Source organism: Toxorhynchites rutilus, chromosome 3 (genome assembly GCF_029784135.1).
Source record: "Toxorhynchites rutilus septentrionalis strain SRP chromosome 3, ASM2978413v1, whole genome shotgun sequence".
Classification (NCBI taxonomy): Eukaryota; Metazoa; Arthropoda; class Insecta; order Diptera; family Culicidae; genus Toxorhynchites; species Toxorhynchites rutilus.
Genome location: NC_073746.1, coordinates 79,177,460 through 79,202,661, shown reverse-complemented (window position 1 = coordinate 79,202,661; position 25,202 = coordinate 79,177,460). Strand labels below are relative to the sequence as shown.

Genomic DNA, 25,202 nt, shown 5'->3' with positions numbered 1-25,202 from the left:
AATTCCATTTTTCAATTCATGTTGATGCATGGCGCTCGAACATTTGAGCAAATTGAACAACATTTTCGGCAGTAAAAAAATTAATCTTTTTTCCGTTCGCGGTTCGTTTCAAATTAGGTAACTAAAAAAAAATCAAATGTTCAAGGTTCAAGGTATCCCTTCCTTGATAATTTCAGGGAAACCACGCTATAGAGGCTGCGAATATCATACTAACATTCCTACTTGAGGTTCGAATCACCGTAACATACACAATGGAGAATGGATCGCTAGTCCTAGGCGCTATTCAGTGCTCTTCGTTCATTTTCACTGGTACAGTTCAATTACGGAGAGCAACTACGAAATGCATAGTCTACCTAAGCTGAAACTCATCGACGACTTCAGGGTGTAAATAGGCCTTCTAACGCCAAGGTCAAAATATTCGGCATAGCACTTGAAAAAATTCGAACAAAAAACAAGTTTCCACCAAAAAATCAACGCAGAGACCCAAAAAGGCGCCGACGCAAATAAACGATGCATTTGGGTCCGACTACTTCAATACCTGGATGGGTATTTACACCAAAGCCACCCAAATCCACATTGAACAGAGACAATTGGTGCTTTTTTTGGATCTTTTTCCATTCATCCGCATCCGCACTATTAGTTCGATGGAAATCCGCGAGAAGGTAGGTGAAGCTCCGCACATATAACAAAAAATCGCGTCGGCTCCGGAAAATCTATGTTATCCGGAACGGCGATTATTGCAATTCGGTATCATGTCGAAGTGGGGTAGCATTCCATAGAGCATTGGGATAGAAATTGTTGTGGCAGTTGGAAATTTTAGACTGGAATTTTGGTACAATTTGTATGAACTTTTTGTTTCTGTGAATCGGCTCGGATTGGTTCAATCTATTTGGAAACGTACAATGAATTCTAGTTCATTTATTTATTATTTGTGAATGGACCTGAAAATTAAACTGGGGGAATTTTATTGGATGTCGTAATAAACATCGCTCTGGACGTTTAGATGTAGCTATCCCGCTCAACTTATAAGTAATGCGTCAGATTCATCCATGGATCCTCAACCAATGATAAATATGAGTGATGAAACTAATGACCACTGCAAACAGCCGCATAGCTAACGATTTCTCGGTGAACGAAAGACATCCGAAAATACACTCCAGCTGACTGACTGAAACCAATAATGTACACGTAAAAGTTCCTAATCATCAACAAGATAAATCATTCGACGTATATCATCCCCAGAAGAAAACTCATTTATGCTCGACACAAACGAGCGAAAATATTTTGCCTCCCCGAGGACTGTACGCATGATGTCAATGATGTCACATTTTATCGCCACTTACATCCCGCAGCTGGCCCCACCCACGAATGTCCCCCTAATATCCTATCCAACCGTGCAAGTTGCCCCATCACAGTTTCGCAGCTTTTTTTTCTGCCCTACACATTATGCCACTCAGGGTAGCATATTGCTTCGTATGTGGGTGTGGGCGTGTGTGTGTGTGTGTGTATGTGGGTCGCTTTCTCCATCATATACACCGCGAACCAACGGCAGAGATCATTTTTCGTGTCAAAGTTTAGATGTTAATGACTCCGTGGGGTGGGTGGGTGTGTCGTATAGGTTACGCGCTGTGCGTAAGGTAACGACGACGGCTGAACTTGTTTGCGTGTTAGAACCGGGATTACCGCTCCAGCACCATTCAAGGGAAAATAGTTGAACAACATCGACGTGAACGAACAAGTTTCAGAATATCTCGAGGTGGCTTGGTGGGCTAATAAAACTTTGCTGTATCATGGTGTCTCCCTGTACCTTGAGCCTTATTGCATTCTGGATAGAGAACGCAAGGTTTTCCAATTTCGCAAAAATATTCAATGTAATATTATTTAGGGGAACTCGGGGTAAGAGGCATCGTATTGGTAAATCTCAGATCTCTTGCAGCAGATGAGTATTTTTATTCCAGCAAGACGTTCTCGCCAGCGTTTGCTATTCGCGACCGCTAGACATCGCACTGTGCCCGGACAAAACCATCCTCTTGAAATGAGCTTTAATTTATTAGATATTTCTGATTTTTTTATTTTAATACATGTAGGGAAAGTTTAAGAAATAGGATAAGGCAAATATTATAAGAGTTTTCAGTCTGTGCAGCATTATAGCTGAAAACGTAGTAAATAAATAATAAATAAAAGCTCACCACCATTAACAATCATGGAAAACGCAGTCATTGACAGGATTTTGATGTGCTTATAACTTCATTTTTTCATTACAAATACCATTCAATGTATTTTTTCATATAAAAACTGCATGATTTCAAGCAACTTTGGCCGCTTCTGTCATAAGACTTTTGAAGCATTATAAAATAAATTTAAATTATGCAAACTTCAATACATACACTGCGTTTCCCAACTATAGAACCACTCAATATTTCTGAGTTTCCAGGGATATGTAAGAAGTCGGTTGAATTGAAGTATATAGTGTAGGATATAATAACTATCTTCATTTATAAGACTGACCTTTTGAACTTTATTCTTATGTCCAAGCGTGAAACATTCAAAAAACTTAAATTCCAGTGTTTCATAACTATAGAACCAGATGGAAAAACTCTCACTCCTTTACAAAATTAGCGCCAATTTAACATGAATTTCAATAAATTTCTAATTCGTAGGACTTCTTTAGTTCTCAATCAGGTCAAATAACCCATTCGGGGAGATTTCGACCAACCTGTGCCATGTTATGTATGTGTATCTCGTTCTACGCAGAGGATACTGCTCGTTTTGGCTTTTCAGATCACTCATACTGCTTGTAAGCTGCATCTATTATTCGTACGATCACTCCTCATAAGTTCTTGATAGGGTTTTGATCTGTTGAACGAGCTGACCAATCCAGAATCAGAAGCCCCTATTGATGAAACCATGCCCTCACCTTCCGGATTTTTAGAATTGATGCCAAATTACCCAATTATCACATTGTTTATGATGCAAAAACAGCAGTAAATGATTGTGACGTACTTCGTTGCACTTCTGACTGTCCATTCGTGTTGATGGTAAGCTATCTGAACCAGGCATTTTTGAGAAAATTCTCCCCAAACCATAAAAATCCCATCTCCAAACCTGCGGGTCCAAAAACTAATGTGGAAGCTAATCCTATGGGTTTCACTGTTCCAGAAGAACTTCTTCGATAAAAAGAAATCTAACTTGAATAGAATTCCTCCATACTGGAAGGACTTACGGAACGTGTCATGTAATTTTTCAACTCGTAACCTTGCAGGAGGCAGTTTGATGGTTTGAGTGGAATATTTTCAAATGATCTGGTTCAGGTAGCTTTTCATCAACACGAATGTACAGCCAGAAGTGCAATGAAGCCCTCCAGAACCATTTACTGCTGCTTTTGCATCAAAAACAATGTGATAATTAATTTGGCATCAATTCATAAAATCCAGAACGCCAGGGCATTCTGGATTAGTCAGCTTGTTTAACAGATCAATATTCTATCAAGAACTTTTGAGGAGTGATCGTACGAATAGTAGATGCATTTTACAAGCAGTATGAATGATTTGAAGAGCTCAAACGAGCAATATCCTCTGCGTAGAAGGGGATACACACACTATAACATGGCGCAACTTGGTCAAAACCACCTCGAATGGGTTATTTGATCTGATTGAGAACTAAAGATGACCTACGAATTAGACACTTATCGGAATTCATGTTAAATTGGCGTTAATTTTGTAAAGGATTGAGAGTTCTTCCATCTGGTTCTATAGTGATGAAACACTGGAATATAATGTTTTGCTTCTGGACACAACAATAAAGTTCAAATGGCCAATCTTATAAATGAAGATAGTTATTATATCCTACATTATATACTTCAATTCAACCGACTTCTTTCATATCCCTGGAAGCTCAGGAATATTGAGTGGTTCTATAGTTGTGAAACGCAGTGTATTCAAATGTTACCAGAGCTATCGATTGAGTGACAAACGTTAAAAAAATATTTAATCAGTCAGATATTTTCTGCAATTCTTTTATTCTGGAGAGCATTACAAATTTTCATTTGTATCTGTTCGACAATGTCCACGCTTTTCCACAGTGACGGGGAAGGGGATAGGAATAATTTCAACGTGAACACGTCAGCATCTGGTCTGCTTCTGCAAGGACTTTAACACTTTCTATACTTTGTATATATCAATAAAAGGGTTTTGCTGTCTGTGAGCGGTCGAAAATTCATATTTTTCTTCAATAGTTGATTTCATTTTCACTGAATGTAAAATATATTGAAATATATTGAAAGAAGTAAATAAGAAGAAGTAAACAAAAAGAAAACATAGAATTGTATTGGCGTGGTTACACTGCTTACTCTCGCTTCGTTCAAAATCGTCTGAATTCAAGTTGTTTTTTCCTCAGATATCGTACAATCAACATTTTGTATGTACTCCGATCCAATGTAGCCGTTGCTAAATCGCCATTCCTAAACAAATCCCTCTAATATAAAATATAGTAAACTAGGTAGCTTATATTGAGGATCTCAACAATTATTTCAAAGTTTCAAAATATGCAATCCAAAATTCTCCCTAAATAGGAAGAGTTGCTACACTCTGTTCAACTTCTATAAGACCACCCTGATTCTATCTCGTTGCAAGACAAACGATTAGAATTTAAACAAACAAGATGCATTCATACATTGTTCAATGCATAGAATAAAGTATATTTAACGTCAATTTCGTTCAAAAGAGTTGTTTGTTTATTTACTGTGCTTAAATATGATAATTTCAGCTGTCAGGTTTCTATAAGACCATTTCAAAATTCATTAGTATTATCAATGGAAAATTCAAAACGATCGGCTGATTTACATGTCAATAATTGGCAACCTTGCCATTTCGGATGATAACCTGGAAAATTCGTGTTGGAATACTATTTACCAAATGCTGCTGAACGAATTTCTCGATATTTTCCCATGTTTCCGAAATTGCGACCTTGAGCTCTTCAATGGTTGTGTACCGTTCTCCCTCAGTTTTCCCTCAGTAGATACTGCGTAAAAGGATTCCTCTAAGTTTTTCAATAGGATTCAAGTCTGGAGAGCGAGCCGACCAGTCCAAAAAATTATGTTTTAGGTCCTTAATCCATTGCTTAGTTTCCTTGCTGATATGAATAGTAGCATTGTTTTGCTGGAATGTGATTTTTTGTGACGATATCCACACAAAAACGGTAGGAGAGAGTTTTTCAGAACATGTATGTAATCCTTGAATGATGTGAAAGCCATCTTGAGCTTTCCGGTTGCATAGAATCCCGCCCAAACCATGGACGAGCCTCCACCAAAATTCCTGGTTGAAAAATAATGTTCTTTCTTCTGTAAACCACGCCAATACCCATTGAAAACCATCAGGACCATCCAAATTAACCTTTTTTTCGTCAGTGAAGATAACCCATACATTGAAGAACTTTTCGTTATGGTATATAGCAAAATGCATTCTTTTAGAAACATTCTATTTCACTAAATACCATGTCCCACTGTCGGTTCATGTGAGCTTTGGTAAAACTCAGACGTTTTCCGATGTCTGTAAGATGAGGAGCTTTAACCTTTTAAATCCTCTTTATGTGAGGATTTTTTACCAAAACTTGACGAATTGTCACCCTATTAACATTGAAATTGTAATATTGCTTTATTTGCATAATCAATTTTGAGGTATCCGAAGTTGTTCTAGTCATTCCCCGCTTATCCCTGTCAGAGAGCTTCGACTTACGTGGAGCTCTCTCCTTCTTACCGTATCCTAGAGGATTCGTCAAATAATTGAGCACCAGTTGATAGGATCGTCCAATTCGATGAGCAAAATTCTCTGATGCCAACATTTTCTTGGTTAAATGCATCGAATTGTCTTTCTTTCATTTCCGTGAGCACTTTTCCTTTCGGCATTTTCCAGATTTATTGATCAAAACAACTAAAACAATGGAGAAATGTAACTGGTCTTATAGAAACTTTTGGTTTACGCTCATCGCTTGCACACACACATATCAAAATCATGCAGTGTATGGTAGTTACCAATACCAACAAACTAAAATATAAGTTGAAGTATTGTTTATTTATAATGGCACAAAGCAGCAAGATCATCACCTGGTCTTATAGAAGCTGGACAGAGTGTAAATAGCACAATTTCTATAATTCCATTCGAAAACTGAGCTAGCTTCCCATTTAACAGTGCCTTATCTATTCTCCTTAAAATAATAGTAACCTGTATTGTCTTGATCAATCAGACCTCTCATACTGCTCGACCATTCGTTATTTGACGCCCTATTTTTTACCTTAGTTGCAATTTTATTTCAAACCCTTTATTTCGCGAGATTACAAAAAAAATCGAAATCTGAAAATTGATTATTCGAGGAGATCGAAGGATAAAACGCGCTGTGTTTTAGGACATAGTATTGATTGCATATCGGCTTTTTTGGAACAAAACTGAACAATTGCTTCAGAACTTTATAAGAAATAAAGAGACAAACAATTGTTTGTGCCAATTATTTATGTTTCAGGATATTCTTTGGTTTTTGCGCCAACATGTGTCATGCTTCGAAAGTTTATATGGACACAGTAAAGTATATTTAGTGATTTTTGAAAATGCTCAGAACGGAATTGCCGCGATAATATAGGAGAAAGTGACCTATATTCCGGAACCAGATCGGATTTCGCAATCCGATCGAGTCGATTACTTTCTTTCTGCAATCCGTTCGAGATTCTAACTCAATCGACATATTTAGTTAAAGTTCCTAGAATGTATTCCCAAAAATAAAAAATAAATATCATTAAAATATAAAAATTATTATTTGACACAGTTTCAGTAGAAGTTTTTCTACCACTTGCAGAAAAGGTGTTACTCTATCACATAGATCAGATATTTGAAACGGAAATTTTTTTATTCATTATCTAAATTTTAAAAGCATTTTTACTCCACTTGAGATCCATTAACATTATCGCTTCACAGAAATGAAACAATGTCGTGAATGTCAAGCAATTCAGAAAGATTTTAAAAACATGTATTTTTGATTCGAACGAATGTTTGTATTCCTTTTGGGTCAGAGGAAATATGAGTTTTCCACAGCAATTGGGAATTTTTTGACTCAAGTGTAACTTTTGAAAAGGGCGTATCGATTTTAATAAGAGAAATTTTTGATAATTTATATCTTAAAAACTATGAGTCGTACAGAAATAGTGTCTTAGAAGGAGTTATAGAGTATTGATGTTTTTAACGTGAAAAAATGCACACTGAGAATAAATAGTACTCTTCTTTTTATTTACAAAATAAAAACTTTAATTTATAATATCTAAAATATGTTTTTCTTTATTTTTTCATATAAAAAAGAAGTCATGTGAAAATTTGAAAAATTAATCCAAGATGGTAAAACTATTTTTGACGAACTTTGTGGAACATCCAGTTTTTATGAATTTTCGAAACTTATAATTTCTGTATTTGATTTAAAATAAAAAGGCTCTTCATCAATCTCCTTCTAAATGCAGCCATTCTCGAGATATTTGAAAAAACATTTCTAATTTATTTTCTTTTAATTTATTTTTTTCTGATTTATATGTGTATTTTTTTCTTTTTAATTGGTTGGCGAAAAAAGTTCGCTAAAATTCGCGTAAATTTGTCGTCATTGGTTGAAGAACAAGCTTTAGGCGGATTGGCGTCTCTAGGAACCACAATCACATTATTCTCTTCATACCACTTCAAAGTTGTTCTGGCATAATGACTCTTGGCACATTACTTTGGTTCACCTTAGTTTCATTGGCGATTGTTTGTTGGGATCACCGTGTTTTGTTGCAATAATCGAAATTCGGGTCTTTTTCCTTTTCACTAATTGGTCACATATTGATAAAAGTCACATGATAAATTATCAGAAATTCTCTAAAGAACAAATCTCTTCAATCCACTCCCAAATTGCTCGAGATTCCAGATAGAGCCGTTTGAAGTTATGCATTTTTTTCTGCCTCAGTCCTTATACAGAATATGTTATGTCTCGGCTAGTCAACATCAATGGAATCCCGGAAAAAAAATCGGAAAGCAAAATAACATCGTGTTAAATCGAAAGACAGAAGACTCTACTGTGTCTTTATCTTCTAAACATGCAATCTATTTAGTTGTAATAATTAAAACTTAATAATTTGTAATAATAAAAACGAAAAATATAAAATGAAACAAATTGAAAAGGAGGGAGTCTAAAATTGTGCTTTTCTGTCCACGTGGAATGTAGACAGCCCCTAAAATGGATACATTTTCAAGAATACTGCAAACCTTAGAATCAAAATAAAAAGTATGAAAAAGAAACCTCTAGCAACACATTTGTTAACAGCGGCACACATGAATATACGTTTGGAAAATGAAACATTTGATTCAAAATTTGCATGGCATTTTCTTTTTATTTTTGGCATTTTTTTTTATTCAAAAATATTTGTTCTAGGTCGTTTAACATTTTGGCTCGTTGTTGTGGTGCATTTTGTACACTCATAGCATCTTACCTCGCTCATTTAAGAATGGTGTAATATGAATGCGTTTAGAACTCTCGTTATTCTAGTTGGTTTTCCTATTCGTAATCGTTTTGGTTCACTTCATTATGTAGGAAACAGACGTGAATACGTTGTGGATGTGAAGAAACATTGAAATATATAGTAAAAATACATATTTTACCCTGTTTAGCTTAAGATGGGCGTCCTCTCCTACATCTCATTAATAGTATTTTTTCCTCTTATATAAGATTTTGCGTTTGGCAAGGTGGAATAAATAGGGAGAATAACACATTCCATAAAATTATGTTCTTCTTCACAATAATGGCCCGAGTCACTGATCGTGATTTTTAGCTCCAAACAACGTCTTCGTTCTGGGGGGTCTTCGTAGCCACTTGGTTACGCGTTCGTTTACCAAGCGATCGATCGTGAGTTCAATCTCAGGGCCCTCAATTGACCATCTTTGTGTTGTTATAGAATAACTACGTCCACGCAACCATCATCAGCGATGGAGAACGATCCACGGTCGAAATAAGATCGATTCATCCATACAACTGCTCTGCTCTGCAAGAAACATTCGGCTGCTGTTCTATAAATAACCCAACAATGATCAATATCAGCTGTCTCCGCTGTCAGGTCTGCTGAACAATGGAAGAACAGATAGAATACCCTTACGCCTAAATGGCTACTACAGTGTAATTTACCATAATGTAATGGAACGAAAAACCTAACGCCTAAATGGCTACTACTACTACTGTGTAATTTACAATTTATAGAAACATAAAACATATGTACATGTACACGATAAAAAAAATCCGGCTCTGTTACAGTTAAAATGCTAATGAGCCTGATAAATAAATAAATGGGATAAAAAAAAAAAAACGTCTTCGTTCTAAATCATCTGCCATATTTACGTGATTCGAACCCCCAAGCAGTTAATTTACAATGAAACTGAGTGTAATCACGAATCAATTCAGGTTCAGTCACCTTTTCCCTGAGACACGCTGTTTAAATGGATAAAATTTCAACGCTAATGTCTGTGTTAATATTATGCATCACAGTATATGAATGACACAGCATTACGAAATGCCCCCGAGATGGCTCGTCTGTAGATGGACACTAAAAAATCGTGTTTGTTCAAAAACACGATGCAAAAACACATTCAGGGCGGCTACTAAGACAAGGCACGACAAAATTTTGTCTGTACATAAAGTACTACTGCTCCTTGCTGCTGCCGGAGCGTTCGTTCGTTCTCCGAGAGTGATCCGCACACTTCGAACTGAACTCCTGCTGCTGCTCGTGGGAAATTTAATCAAAGTTGTTGGCTTAATTTTAATACTCACTGCCATGGTGCCAAGGTGCGTGTGTCCGACGCGAACCGAGTCGAGCAAGTGGTTGCGGGCATGTCGGTGGAAGTTAGGAAACACGTTACGACCGAGTAAGAAGCCTGTCTCAAGAGACTTCTTCGAGTGGCACAGGAAAAAGTTTTAAATTTTGTTGATTGTTCATCGCTCAGCTTCTGGCTCCGCTGGCACTGGCTGAAAGGAGCTGCCACCGCACCAAACCAGGAGTTGTGTTTCGCCTGGAGATTAAGAAAGATAGCAGCGAATTTATTAAGTTAATTGTTTTAAGAGTTATCTGTCGCAGCTATCGCTGCTGGAAGTCAGGCATCCGGCGGCAGGCAAACGACGCCACCGATAGCGACGAAGAGGAATCCTTGCTCGGCAATATGGTTTAATCTTACGGTCTGACTTAATTTCCATTCCCATAATCACTGGCTGTTGATCTCGGAGAGTAATTAAGCTTCCAGCCGTGTATGGGACCAGAGATGATTTGATATGCGATTTTAATCTGTTTATGAATTTACAATTAAACTTATCGTTACGCTCAAAAACTTACCGGAGAGTAAGATTCAACGCTAGGGAATGCGTTGTTTGGCGAAAAATGGAACAAACAAATTGAATTATAATCCAGAAACATTACCGATTTTCAAATTTCTAACCAAATTCGCACGGTTTCTATTTCCAAGTTCCGGAGCTTTCTCCTCCGAACAAAGGCGAACAGAACAACATCCCAAGATTCGGCACGGAATGGCAGACTGCAGAACAGCAGAAGATAATCTCATTGAAAATTCCACTTTATGGAATTTTTAATTCAATTATTTATAGCGCCACCAAGCGGGACGAGCTGTCGCAGAGGTACAAGAAAATTATTTTTCATACTTTATTCATGTGAGGTTAACCGTTCCAGACAGCAGCAACTGAATCGGAAAAATGAGGTTGATTATAGCAGTGCTGCATCAACCAGCAGGGAGTGCATGAACCACGGGTGAGAGAGGGGATGGGGGTGAACGAGCGGAGCGCGCTAAACTTCGGAGGAATGTTTATGCATAGCGAACATCCCCACTGGGAGGCGTCGGGATGATGATTGTGGGAAAACCAACTAGAGAACTACTCCCAGCATATGCTCGGTGACGATGCAGCAGATGTTTTGGTCGAATGTTTCTCACTGGTGTGCCAATTTGAATTGCTCATGAAGGATTGTCGGGCGGAATCATTATGCTCTATTGATTCGTCCCGGTCTGTGGAATGTTCGGTGGTTGTAAAGCCAATGTCGTTTTTCGAACGTTGGCTTTCGATGTCACTGAATCAGTTGAATCATGGGGATGGAATGAACCGAGGTTGGGAAGCTTCGAAAATTGATTAGGTTTGATTGACTCAAATAACTGAACTAGGAAACATAGATCGAATCACTTGATTCAAATTGAGAATTCTTTTGTGTAATGTAGACATAATGTGGTCAGTGCAGTTATAGACTATTTTAGAATTGTTTACTTTTTCTTCTACAAATACTCATACATTCTGAGATGCTGAATTATTATTTTTAGAATATTTGTTTTTTTTCCTGCAATTCTTTTAAATAATTGCGACGGGTTTTTTTTAAAAAAACCCATAAAATAATTATTTCGAAAATAACACATAAAATTCGATTCTCAAAAAAGGTGTTTTTGATTTCTTTTATATATAAATAAAATATTGCAGCAGGGAACTGATGAAGTTTATTGCACAGTGCGCCGAAACGGAGAAACAAAACAGTTATTATTTTTCAAAAAAAGAATGGAATTTCGTAAATTGTTGAAATGTTTTTTAAAATTGTTTTTAGACTCATGAAAGAAATCAATTTGCATTCAAAAATGTGTACGGAAAAATTTTGCTAAATGCTACCATTTCTGACATACAGTGATTTTGAAATAAAGTTTACTGAAAATTCTCCACTTTTGTTTTTTTTCCGAATGTTTGTGAGTCTTTTTAACCTACAAGTAAATTTTCCTAAAAGAGTAGATAATGTTTGACTGCAATTCTTGAATGAATTAAGTTATGTAATTAATGTTTATGGTATGAAGTTGTGTAAAAAAATATACATTACAACAAGTCTTATTATTTTTTATTATTTTTCGAGAAGTTAATTTTTAATGTTTGACATCTTCATTCTATACCTCATTTTGTAATATTTCAAATTAGTCCAACATAAATTGTTCTAAGTAGCGTCCTTTTTGGATGAGAGTCAGCCTAAGACAAACAGTTTGAGTTCAAGAAAAGTTAAGTCACCAATCATCCAGCCATCAACGGACCACTCGCGAAGCGATAATTTATTATCAACAAATATTGGACCACTCAGCCATCACACATCATACGATCCAGAATCCAAACAATCACACGATCCGAGATGAGAATAAACTTTCCATTTATTTATTGCCCACATGCAGAATTACAGGCAAACCTTTTTTTGTGCGGGGGATAGGGACCGCACAAAAAAGTCGCATAAAAAAATCGTTCAAAACTTCACCAGCAGCTTTAAAAAATCGTGTTCGGTACACATTTTGAAAAAAAACTTTTTTTGTGCGGTAGATAGGGACCGCATAAAAAAAGTTTTCCCCAAGAAAATAATTCAAATCCACGCCATTCACCGTTCAATTCCCTTTTGTTTCCCTGCTTTGCTGCTATTTCGGTTGCACCTGGCTGTTTTGTGCTTTTGGTAACATATGGAAACGTGTTGCTGTTAGAAATCATGCAAAAACTTAGAAAAAATTAGAGCATTTGATGGTAGGAGGGGAATGATTTCAGAAGTGGATAAAAGAGACGCAAATATGCTTTTTTCGCACTGAAATGCATATAAACCATCGGAAAAAACTAAATGGACGATGACTTCGTCAAATATGCTTCTTTTCATACACCGCACAAAAAAAAATTCGCACAACAAAAAACCGCACAAAATAGGTTCTACTGAATATATAGATGTATTCTTTAATTCGATGTTTAGTTATTAAGCAAGAGTCAATAAAGACACATTGGTGTCAAAAATTCCAACGTTTGTACAATCCAAGCTCCCGAAGAAACACAAATTTCTGCATAACTCGAGAACTAATCAAGCTAATGGAGCCAAACTTGGGATGTGAGGGTTTTAGGGGACACGAAACGTTTCTATGGTGAATAGCCACTCTCTGAGGGGTTGGATTGCCATACAAATGAAGCATACATTTTTTCATAACCCAAGAACTAATCAAGCAAACGGACCTAAATTTGGCATGTGGAGGTTTTAGGGAGCAATAAATGTTTCTATTGTGGTTCGACACACCTACCCCCTCTCTAAGGGGAAGGGGGCTGCATTAAAAATTAAACACAAACTTCTGCATACTCGAGAAGGAATCAAGCAAATTGAACTAAATTTTGGGCAGGACGAAGTTTGCCGGGTCAGCTAGTCTATATAAATAAAAAAGGATCGTCGGAAGTGTTGATAACAACAAAACTTGAGAAAGGAATTGTCCGATTTAGGGATGTCTTCATTCTATCATATTTTCTGTTTCAAACAATTATTCCATGTTACGGAGAAACATGTTATTTGCAAGTGGATGAAAAATCCTGCACTAGTATTGTGTCTGAAAATAATCTGATATTATAATCTCGAGTTTTGGTAGAAGTACTAAAATTTTATAGTAAAAAATAATTTTAAAGGGTAGATTGAATGATCAATCAATGAACAGTTCTGCGTAGTAAAAAAACATGAAACATAACATAACGAAAAATATATTTTGGCCGCGACGAAGTTTTCCGGGTCAGCTAATAATCAATAATAACAGAAACAAAATCTTTTTTTTTTAGGAAATGTAGTTTTTTTTTCAAAGAAATTGGCTTTGATAGGTTGATCGTCAAAATCGGTCAAGCGGTTCAAAAGGTATGAATTTTTGAAATATGTCATTTTTTGGAAAAAGGGTAAAAAAAATTATGAAAATGCAAATAGGCACCCCAATGGAAAAAATAAAAAAATACGGGTCTAATATTTTGCGATAAGGAACAAAACTACCACTATTCATAAAAATCTCAGAACGACTATATAGGTTTTACAACGAATGGCTGTATATACAGCCATTCAAAAAAACTCCTCTTTGATTTTTGCATAGGTTATGATAGGTTACGCTTTCAAGAAAAAATATGAAAAATAGGCGCCCTTGGTCTCGAGGCCATGAATGCCATAAAAAACAAGAACAATCAATAATAACGTAAACAAAATTCAAATGTTGTGTAACTGTAGTATAAGACCAGATAGTTGACCAGCTTTGATTTGATATGTCGATCATCCGAATCGGCTTGGTGGATAGTTATGAATTTCAAAAAATTTCGAACCACCTTAAAATCGAATTGTTCACCATAGCGAAAAAAATAAAAAAAAGTACGGGTCTAATATTTTGCGATAAGGAACAAAACTCCAATGTTTGATGAAAATCTGAGAACCACTACATATATCGGTTTTGCATGGAATAGTTGTATAGAGATATACATTTGTAACATATTACAATTCACTGTAGGCTGCTATTTTAACATTTGTTTTCTCGGTAACAAGTGAACTTATACAGGGTGGGCCATTTAAAGTGGAAGCATCTGGCAACCCCATAACTTTTGACAGAGATGTCAGATTAACAAATGTCATACCGCGTTGGAAGCGTCATTTCAGTACAATTTTAACCATGGAACAATACACACCTAAACAACGCGCTGAAATTGTTCAGCTGTACATTCAAAATAACTTCTCAATTGTGTTAACTAAAATGTTTGATGAGGCGCATTTCAACTTGAATGGAGGAGTGAATAAACAAAATTGTCGGTTTTATGCTACTGAAAACCCTCAATTCATCGAAACGCAACATCTTTACGACCAAAAAGTTACTGTGTGGTGTGGCATTTATGCCGATAAAGTCATCGGCCCGTACTTCTTTGAAAACGAAAATGGAGCAACGGTAACCGTGAATGGGGAGCGTTATCGGACAATGATAACCGATTTTTTATTGCCATTTGTTCGTGAAAATGAATTGGACAATTACTGGTTCCAACAGGACGGCGCTACATGCCATACAGCGGCTGCCACGACCAAAATATTGCGCGAAATGTTCCCCGGAAGATTAATATCGAAAAACGGCGATTATGACTGGCCACCGAGATCACCTGATTTGACGCATCCTAACTTTTTTTTATGGGTATATTTAAAATCCAAGGTATACACTGGTAAACCAAGGACCCTGGCTGCGCTGAAAGACAATATCCGACAAGAAATTGCTGCCATATCGGCCGAAACATTGGGCAAAGTGATGGAAAATGCCGAAAAAAGGGCACATTTTGCGGTCAAGGCCAGAGGCGGTCATTTACGAGATATCATAATCAAAAAGTAGTTAGAACAAATCTCCTTGGACCAAAATAAATGAATTTCAAAAAAAAAATTTAAAATTCCACTTCTTTACTTTGCTATTGCAAAAACAAATCCTTCCACTTTAAATGGCCCACCCTGTAGTCTGCGCTGTAATCTTGAATACATGTTCAGGTTACAGGTTACAACTGATACAGAATACACGATTGAATTTTTCAAATTACTGTAACTATAGGGGATAAGTTTGTACCTATAATTTTCATTTTAGGTTGGTTTGTTTAAATGTAAATGTAATCTTTTTGAATAATGTTACTTTAGCAATGTAAATTTCGTATTCTTATCATTCCAAACGTTTCAAATCAATATCAATTCCACTTTTTAACATCGACTGTCGATATGATAATTCATAGCTCGCGATTATGGTTTATGATCCATTTCTTTTCCCTTTATGATTTTTTTTTGTTTATGTTCACTTTTCGATTTATGTTTTTGTTTTGTTGTTCTCCTTCTTTATTTCCTGTCATCTGTCACCTTCAACTTTTCTGTCACCTACATGATCTACTCTTTGGCAGACCATGTAGTTTATAGCAGTCATTATGGTGCCCAATAATTCTGGGATTCGCGGTAATGAAATACAGGGTCATTCAGATTAAATGCTCACGCAACAAATTTTAATAACTTCCACAAAAGTGAACCGATTTTTATTTTAAAAAAACGAAAATAAAGCTTATTTTAAGGCATTTTCGATGTGACCACTCCTTTTTTCGATAACGCGTTTCAAACGGTGAACAAAATTCTTCATGTACAACTCTAACATTACGACTTTGATGCTGTTGAAAATCCGAGTTATTTCTTCTTTAAGTTCCTCCAAATTTTGTGGCTTATTAACAAAGCAACGGTCCTTCCCGGAGGAAGTAATCGGCGACGAGAAATGTAAAATTTTTTACCATAAGAGGACCAAATTTCATTAAGGCTTCGGTTGCTCGAGTAATCCGATTTCACTAAAAATACATGTTCTTGTAAATTGTACATATTGCCACTGAAAATCACCCCTTCAGACTGAACGAGTAGCCGAATATTATCCTCTCGAAGTGGGGAATGCAGTGTTACCATCGACGGAGTGAAAAAAAAATTGATGAGGAGCTATTCGATTTTTTTGCGTGAGCGTTTCATCTGGAAACCCTGTACTTGATACATAAAGGGTGTGTCACATCAAATTGCATCACGGAAAAAACGCTGTAGAAATTTAAGTTTTAGGAATTATATTATCAGCTTTGGTTTTATAGTCAGATAAGAGTGTATAGATCACGTTGGCCATGCTTCACTGTCAATTTTACGTAAATTTGGAAAAATGTCGTCGAACGAAAAAGAGCGTCGTGAATTAATCTTGTACACTCATTTCGAGAATCCGGAGTTGTCACATCGGGGCATCGGTAAGATGCTGGGAATCGTCCAATCCACGGTCAGCAGAGTACTAAAACGATACTTCGAGAACCTAACCATCGACCGGAAGGTGAAGAAAGGCAAAAATGGATGCTCCGTCAGTGAAAAAGATCACAAGCGCGTAGTTAAGCAGTTTAGACGTGATCCGAGAAGTTCGGTCCGGGATGTCGCCAATAAGCTGAATTTGTCAAGTTCATTCGTCCAGCGGACCAAGCAGCGGGAGGGCCTGCGTACATACAAGGTTCAGAAGGCTCCTAACCGCGACGAAAGGCAAAACATGGTAGGGAAGACGCGAGCCCGGAAGCTGTACACCGAAATGCTGACGAAGCCGCATTGCCTGGTAATGGACGACGAAACCTACGTCAAAGCGGACTTTCGTCAGCTGCCGGGCCTGTTGTTCTTCTCCGCAGAGGACAAATTCAGCGTTCCGGAGGAGATTCGCAAGCAGAAACTATCCAAGTTTGCCAAGAAGTACATGGTGTGGCAAGCGATCTGCTCTTGCGGAAAGCGGAGCGCCCCCTTCGTGATGACCGGCACGGTAAACGGGCAGGTTTACCTTAAGGAGTGCCTACAGAAGCGCTTACTACCACTATTGAAGCAGCACGAGGGCCCGACCATCTTCTGGCCGGATCTCGCTTCGTGCCACTATTCAAAGGACGTGTTGGAGTGGTACGAAGCCAACGGGGTCACCTTCGTGCCAAGGGAAATGAACCCGCCCAACGCGCCGGAGCTTCGGCCAATAGAGAAATATTGGGCGATTATGAAGCAGGCCCTCCGGAAGAACCCAAAAGTTGTCAAATCGGAGGCGGACTTCAAGAAAAAATGGATTTCTGTTCAAAAAAAACTACAACCTGACGTTGTACAGAACCTTATGGACGGGGTAAAGAGGAAGGTGCGAGCATACGGGCTTGGACTCGAAGTATGAATAAAAAGAAAATGCCAAAAGTTGTTTAATAGTTTTTATTTTACTGTCTAAAATTTTCAAAAGGATCGGTCTACTGGGCGAATTTCTACAGCGTTTTTTCCGTGATGCAATTTGATGTGACACACCCTTTAAAGTGTTCTTAATCACATGAAAATTAAGGTTTTTTTTTTACCAGAATAATTAAAAGAATGCTCATAGAAGATGATCAACTGCCATTAGTCTATCTATTCATTCACACGACGGAGTTACCAGTCCTCATTGCGTTGTTGCTTTCGAATAGCTGAGATTCAGTTATTAAAATGGGCACATGGTTTATAGCTTCAAACAAAAAATATAAACATAAAAGAAAGCACTCAACATGCATCCAGCTCAGGAGTAAACATCCCGGGCGTCGATAGCTGATGGCGTCCTCATTGTTGCTGACTTTGTCATATTATGCATATCATCCATACCCATTGTTAGAAAGCACTCGCCGGTGATATCTATTTTGGCGCTTATGCTACGGAACGAGCAGTCTACACCACGGAGGTTTCAGTCACCATAGATCTTGTTCCTCTTTCATCCTCACTCTAGAGTTACAATCCCTCGATGCTCCTAAATCGTGTAAACCGCCAGCACTAATGCTTTCTTGTTTTTCGCTCCCTCACTCGAGGATAGTTGCTCGCTGCATTCGGATGCATTTGTCTAAGATAAGAGAACAAGCCACCCCCTCTCTCCCAATGCTGAAAACAGTGCCAGTAAGTCGAAGCAATGGAAGTTTTTCACTCCCTAGCGGGGAAATCAGCCAACTAATGGGAGAGGTAAAAACATCTAAATTTATGAATGTTTGTGCACCCGATTCTAACCCCCTCCCCTTGTTCGGTGCTCGCTAGGTATTTCTGATGAACTGAGCACAACCTGTACTGTGTGTAGTGGCCAGCTAAATACACGCTCGAATAGCTAGAGGTGTTTCTGGCCAGTATGCGGCTGGAGAAACCATGAAACCATCACCTGTAAAACTCTTCCTTCCCGCTGTATTAATAATATATCTTTCTAATTTGACCTCTGCAGATGCAAAACAGATTTTAAGAAATTCTGCTCCTTCATGTAACCCCTCCAAATCCTTCCCTCCGGAAAATCTAATCAATCTAATGGCCCCTCCCATAACAGTTGGTAAGTGCTAGTAACCGACAGAAGCAGAAGCATTATCGTAAATTCCTCTTCTATCGAAATAACACCCCATCCGGAGAAGGTTGAAACCACAGGTGAGCTAGGGGCTTACTTCACATTCCTAAATTGCCACATGTATCTCTCCTCCGAGTGGCTGCCGCCATGGCAGCTGAGGACTTTAGAATTAAATTTCGGAATGCTCCGTTCCGTTTGCACAATGTATGTGCCAGGCTAGGAGAAATCATGACCATTTTTCTACCTGTCAAGCTGCCACAACATTTCCAGAAGTCATTGCAAGGAGTGATCATTTGGTTTTTGTTTCGGCATCCACGAAAAGCCTCCTCTTTTCACCCGGTAGTAGATTTTTTCTGTTGGGTTGGGCTCTCTTTCGCTCCCCTGCTCCCCAGTTGATACAAGTGAACTTCTTTCACCGGGTGCCCAAAATGTGAGTTGCGTAATCGAGGTATATTCATTTCATCCGGTGCTGACATATACGAATGATGCAGAAGCGTCCCAAGATTTGATTCAATGCTATGGAGGGGAAACAGAGCGAAGAAAATTACATTTTCTGGAGACAAATTTTGATTTAATCAATCATGTGAGAATGGGGAACAGACGGCAGCAAACGATTTCAGGGAGCTCGAACCCGGATGAACCCTTCGCCATTGGAGAATGCTTCCGAGCAAGAATGACAGCTGGATTGATTTGCTCGAGAAATACTTCGGCAATACATAAAATGAAGCCATCTTGCATATTGAAAGTTCATTTAGTGGTAATTCTCAATACACAATGAGCACAAAAGTGATAATCTAGAAGTAGGCTAGATAGGATTTAATATCATTATAGGATTTAACCCTTTCACGTACAACATCGAGTCTCACTCGATATGAAATGATTGTGCCAAAACGTACAATATCGAGTCTCTCTCGTGGTGCGTTTGCATATCACAAGGCACTAAGAGACTCAGCAGAGTAGTGAAATTACTCGATGCGTGACCCATCGAAGCGTTTGCATTTGGTCCGCTCTTTCAAGAATCAAATCGTAGGCAAGGGGTTAATATCGTTTTTAGGAAAATGAAGCAAATTAATGTAAGAAGGTAAGCTAACTGTTACTACGTTAGAGTGTATTCGCATTAATGCCCTGTTAAACGCAGTTCGCATTCCTAGTGAACAACATAAAGAATTTGATGATGTGTGGGTTAAAGTATGCCTAATGGCCAAACACATGTTTTTGTATTCAATCTATTCCCCTCCTAGTTTTGCCAAAAAACATTCTTATGAGAAATTTTTAAATGTTGTAGAATCATTTGTTGATGAACTCGACCCTAAAATTAAAATCCATATTTACGGGGACTTCAACCAAAATACAATTGATTTCATTGTAGACGAAGAGAACGAATCAATCTTACTCCCGATTGTAGGCGAATATGAGACATTGCAACTTATTTTCGATAAAACAAGCCAACTAGGTCTATGTCAAATCAATCCTATTTCAAATGAACTAAATTGTTTCCTAGCAGGGTTACCACATTTAATTCTGAAAAATTTTCTGAAAAAATCTGTACATCTGTATTTTTAGCCAAAAAATCTGGAAAAAAAATCTGTATCGGAAAATAAAGGAAAAAAAGGAAGTAATAGTTTATTTTCACTTTGAACTTATTTTTCTTATTTATGGGTTATGAAAGTCGTATCAATATAATAAAAAAAATCATAGAAAAGTTTTTCGCCTCTGAATTGCATGATGTTTTTACATGGTTTTGTTGAACTTTGCCTTCGAATTTTCCTCCAACTTCATCTTTGACGCTCCTTCTTCAGCCGATACATAGTTCTTCGCTCTAAAAACAGAGTCCATAATTGTGGGAGCCAACCGATTTTCGGATTTTGTTTTGATGGACCTGTAACGCAAAAATATTCGCTCAACATCTGCTAACGAATGTCATCAAAAATGACTTTTTGTAAGTCCAAGTGTAAGGCTCAATCGCACAAGCTTTGCGGAGCCGCAAAAAATGTCTTACAAACGACCTTAGCAATGGATACAAAAAATTCCCATCACGCCTTTTGACATCCAACAGCTGGGACCAAGTTATATCCGAGTCACTAATTTTTTGCCCCATAATATTCGACTTGAGTAGCCTGAATTCGTAATCCAAGCCTTGTCTATTACCTGTTTCAACGAATTGAGGAAATTGGAATTGTTGAAGATCAACTTCCTAACTGCATCCAATCCTTTTTCAGCTATTACTGCATCGATTCCAACGCAAACATCCTCAAGCTTCTTCAGAAAGTCTTCAAAATTTTTCACATCAAAGTTAGCATCACGTAGCTCTCCAAACATAAGTTACCCAACATGATCAACAATAACACCGTTCTCTCATTACAAAGTTCGCAAAATTCAGAACTTTCTGATTGAGAGCGATTGGCGTTGTTGATGAGCAGTAGAACAAAGTTTAGGAACAGTATAATCGGTTTAGCCATAGGATCGTCTAAATGAGTCAATATACGATTGGCGGATTGATTATGGTCATACATAACTAGGAACGTGAAAAATAGTTTAAGCGCTTTAAATCAATAAGATTTCGCTTAATAACCGCCTCCAACCAAACCCATCTCGTTGTGTATGCACTGTAATAAATTTCATATTTAAAATTGAATTTCAAAAAAATCTGTAAATTCTGTATTTTTGCTGTAAATCTGTAATTCTGTATATACAGATTCTGTATCTTAAATTTGTTGAGAAATCTGTAAAATACAGAATATTCTGTATATGTGGCAACCCTGTTTCCTAGACTTGTTGTTTACTAATTGCACAGAAGATTTCCATGTTTCGAAAGCTGAATGTCCTCTTTGGAAAAATGAAAAATTCCACACCGCCAATTGCGATTTTGAGATAAATTTTGATTTCAAAAAGGCAGACTACGAGCAAATTAATTGTAAGCTTAAGGATATAAATTGGTCATTTCTACTTAAAGATGAAAGGAACACAGACAAAGCTGTTGAATTTTTTGATGATAATCTGTATAGAATCATAAGCGAACATGTTCTATGAAGAAAGAAAAAACCTAATACAAATTGAAAAACACCAGTATGGTTCATCCGTGATATGAAAAATCTCAAAAACAAAAAAAAAACAAAAAGCTCATAAAAGATACAAAGCAAACCAAACTTTGGATAATTTAACCATATACAAAGATATTTGTAAAAACCTTGATACGAAAATATCACTACAATATGAAAGCTATATTACAAGGATAGAAACTAATATCAAATCCGATCCTAAAAAAAATTTAAATTTTGCCAGCGATAAGATAAAATCTAATAATTTCCCATTAAGTATGAAATTTGGAGAATACGTTGGATCAAATGATAGTGATATTAGTAATCAATTCGCTCGTTTTTTCCAAGGTAACTACACAACAAATAACGTGGTTCGAGATTACGATTATTTTTCGTTTCTCCCCGATTGTGCAAACTCGGTCTCAATTGATATTATTACTGCTAACGAACTTCTTATCGCGCTGGAGGATCTAGATTCATCTAAAGGTCCCGGGCCGGATGGTATCCCTCCAATGTTGTTGAAAAAGTTGTCATCGGCTTTCGTTCAGCCTTTGTCCTTGCTTTTCAATTTATCGCTAAAATTCGAAATATTTCCTTCTGTCTGGAAAAAATCATTCCTACTACCCATATTCAAATCTGGTGACCGTTCTGACATAAATAACTATCGTGACATCGCCATATTATCTTGTATTCCCAAATTATTTGAATCCATTGTCAATACTAAAATGTTCAATCAGTTAAAACGTTATATTTGACCGAATCAACAAGGTTTTTATAAAGGAAGATCCACTGCCACAAATCTGTTAGAATTTGTATCCTATTCTCTTGCAGTAATGGATAGAGGCAACGTTGTCGAGACTCTTTATACAGACTTCAGCAAGGCTTTCGACAGAGTAGATATTCCAATGCTTATTTTTAAGCTCCAACGTATGGGAGTAACTGGAACTCTATTGAAGTGGGTAGAATCTTACCTCACCAACAGAACACAGTTTGTTCGCTTTAGAGGAAAAATCTCTAGTCCAGTGTATGTCACATCCGGAGTTCCACAAGGTTCTCACTTAGGCCCTTTACTTTTCATCCTATTCGACGGAAGGGTTAAGTTGGTCGATATCATTAGTTACGCAGGGGATGCCGTTCGGGATCTGCAGCATTTAATGTATTTGCAGTAATGAAACTGATAATTTTGTAACATTTTCAGCGTAGAAAAAATACTTGATACCGTGAAGTTTGAAGGAAAATTTCAAACTAATTGCAAAACAAAAAAAAACAAACTCGTAGCGCCATCTGGTTGGCAATCTTACGTAAATTCGTCAATTGGGTCATTTTATAGGGTACTTTAACTAGCCGGAATCGGAGTCGGAGTCGGAAAAATTTTACCGACTCCTGATATTATGAAATTCTTTCCGACTTCGAGTCCAATTCCATACCTATGCATTCTCATATACGAACAGACTCTAATGTATATCAACAAATGTCAAAATATTAAAATTTGAGAAACGTTCTTTGGAACAGAATACGCTTGGAAGAGCTTCGCTTACTCTCACAAATAGAACCAACTAACAAAAACTTTCAACGATTTGCTCTATCCACCTTTGGTAGTCACCGTGTTGCATCACCAGCACCTACGATTCAAAACTAACAATCATTGTGATGTTCTCCAACCAACTCTAATTCTTGTTTAAATCTTCTATCTTTTTTCCTTCCAGATCACCATCCATCGATTGCAGCCACCAGCACTGAACTTTTGCTGGGTTGTAAAAATACCCGATTCATCCTTACTTGAGCTGTCATCGTAAAAAAAGTACGATCAAAGAACGCACCAGCTATAAAATCAACGACGGAAGAATTTACCTTGTACTTACCTATCCTGTTTTCCTTACACACCCACATACACACCTACTCCCCATCCATCTCTCCGCAATAAATCGATCCGCTTTGAAGAAGTCGACCGTTTAGTGGAGCACAAAGTAAAGCCGAAGCGAGAAGATAACTTCCCACATAAAAGTGTAGTAGCATGAGGCTAAAATCAACAAACGAAAAGTGAGCGAGAAAGAACTCGCTTGAGAAGCGATCCGGTGAAGCGAAAGTATAACTTTCAACTGTTGTGCGATCGAAGAAGAAGAAGAAGAAGAAGAAGAAAATGATGAAAATAAATCGACGCTAGCACAACGAGTGAGTGGTTAAACGTAGCAAAAAATAATTCAGAGAAGGGCAGAAAAAAAGTCAATAAACTTGAAATTTCCGCAAACTGAACGATTTTCTTTCGGCAAATGTCGACCGTGAAGGAGACAAACTTTCTGTAGCTCCTGCGAGAGGGAAAATTATACAAAATCCGGCGAAAGCTGCTGCAGAATAACACGAGCACAGTGAAAAAGAAAACGAAACCAAAAAAAAAACGATCCTATCGAGACTTGCGTGTTGCGTGTGTGTGTGTACAAGTGCCCCCGGAGGAAAAAAAGCAACAAACTAAAAGCGGTCAGAACCCTTCGCACCCCTCTGTCGGAGAGAGCTACGCTACGAAGAAGATCCAAACTGGCGAAGCTATATTATTACTTTTATGCTGCTGCCAGGGTCCAACACTAGCCGAGTCCAATGAATGTGATTCGACTGTTGCAGATTATAATCGGTGAGTTGAGCGTTAAATTGTTTGTGTATTATTACGAATCCTGCAGACGGGATCCGGGGGGAAGGGTTGTCCACATGAATATAGAGCGCTTTTCACCTTGTTTTTCTTCCCCCTTCTGGTGGGTGCTTTTCTTATTTTGTATCTGATAATGGTGGTGTGTACTTATACTTTAGACGGGTGGAAAACACCTTCTTCCTTCAGCGCTGCATTTATACTCACACAAACAACATTCGGAGAATCGCACTTTTGTTATCCGCACCCAACTCGTTTCTGGGTGGTGTGGTGCTGCACTCGGGGATATCACACTTTCAACTTTAGCTGTTTTCTGGCTAATAGGGTGTGAAAAGCGAAAAGTTTTAATAATAACAATAAAACAAAAAGGCATGAAAGCTTGCGTGAGGGAAAGCAGAACATATACTCGGCATGAAGAATTGTACGTATGCAGAGGGCGGAAGTAGATGATAAATAACCGCCCGTCTGGTGAGAAATTAGTTTGATATAAGATGTCGTTTGAATTCACGAAGCATACGAGGGCGATCCGAAAAGTACTTAGCCTCATCGCCCGATGGTGTCAGTATCGCAATCCAAAATTTTTTTTGTAGGCTAAGTACATTTCGGACTGCCCTCGTATGTTGTGTCGGCGAATTTGAACGTTACGCCTTTATCCCAAAAGTACAAGAACCGAATTTTATTTTATTTCTACCCCCAACAAAATTGTTGACATGTTTTTCCAGCCCGATTTATTACATTAAGTGAGCCTAAAAATAACAGAAAATGTCATGACTTTCAAATGCTGGTATAGCATTCGTATAATATACACTTTGTCCAACT

At 37.6% G+C, this 25,202-nt stretch overlaps 1 protein-coding gene across 1 annotated transcript in view; it reads left to right on the top strand.

Moving 5' to 3' along the window:
• Positions 1 to 25,202, top strand: part of LOC129774911 (neural-cadherin-like) — a 1,140,595-nt gene that overhangs the window by 414,994 nt on the left and 700,399 nt on the right. Inside the window, exon 5 of the mRNA XM_055778980.1 lies at positions 23,452 to 24,371. Coding sequence (XP_055634955.1) covers positions 24,338 to 24,371 — 34 coding nt within the window. The 5' untranslated portion in view covers positions 23,452 to 24,337. The remainder of the gene's footprint in view (positions 1 to 23,451; positions 24,372 to 25,202) is intronic.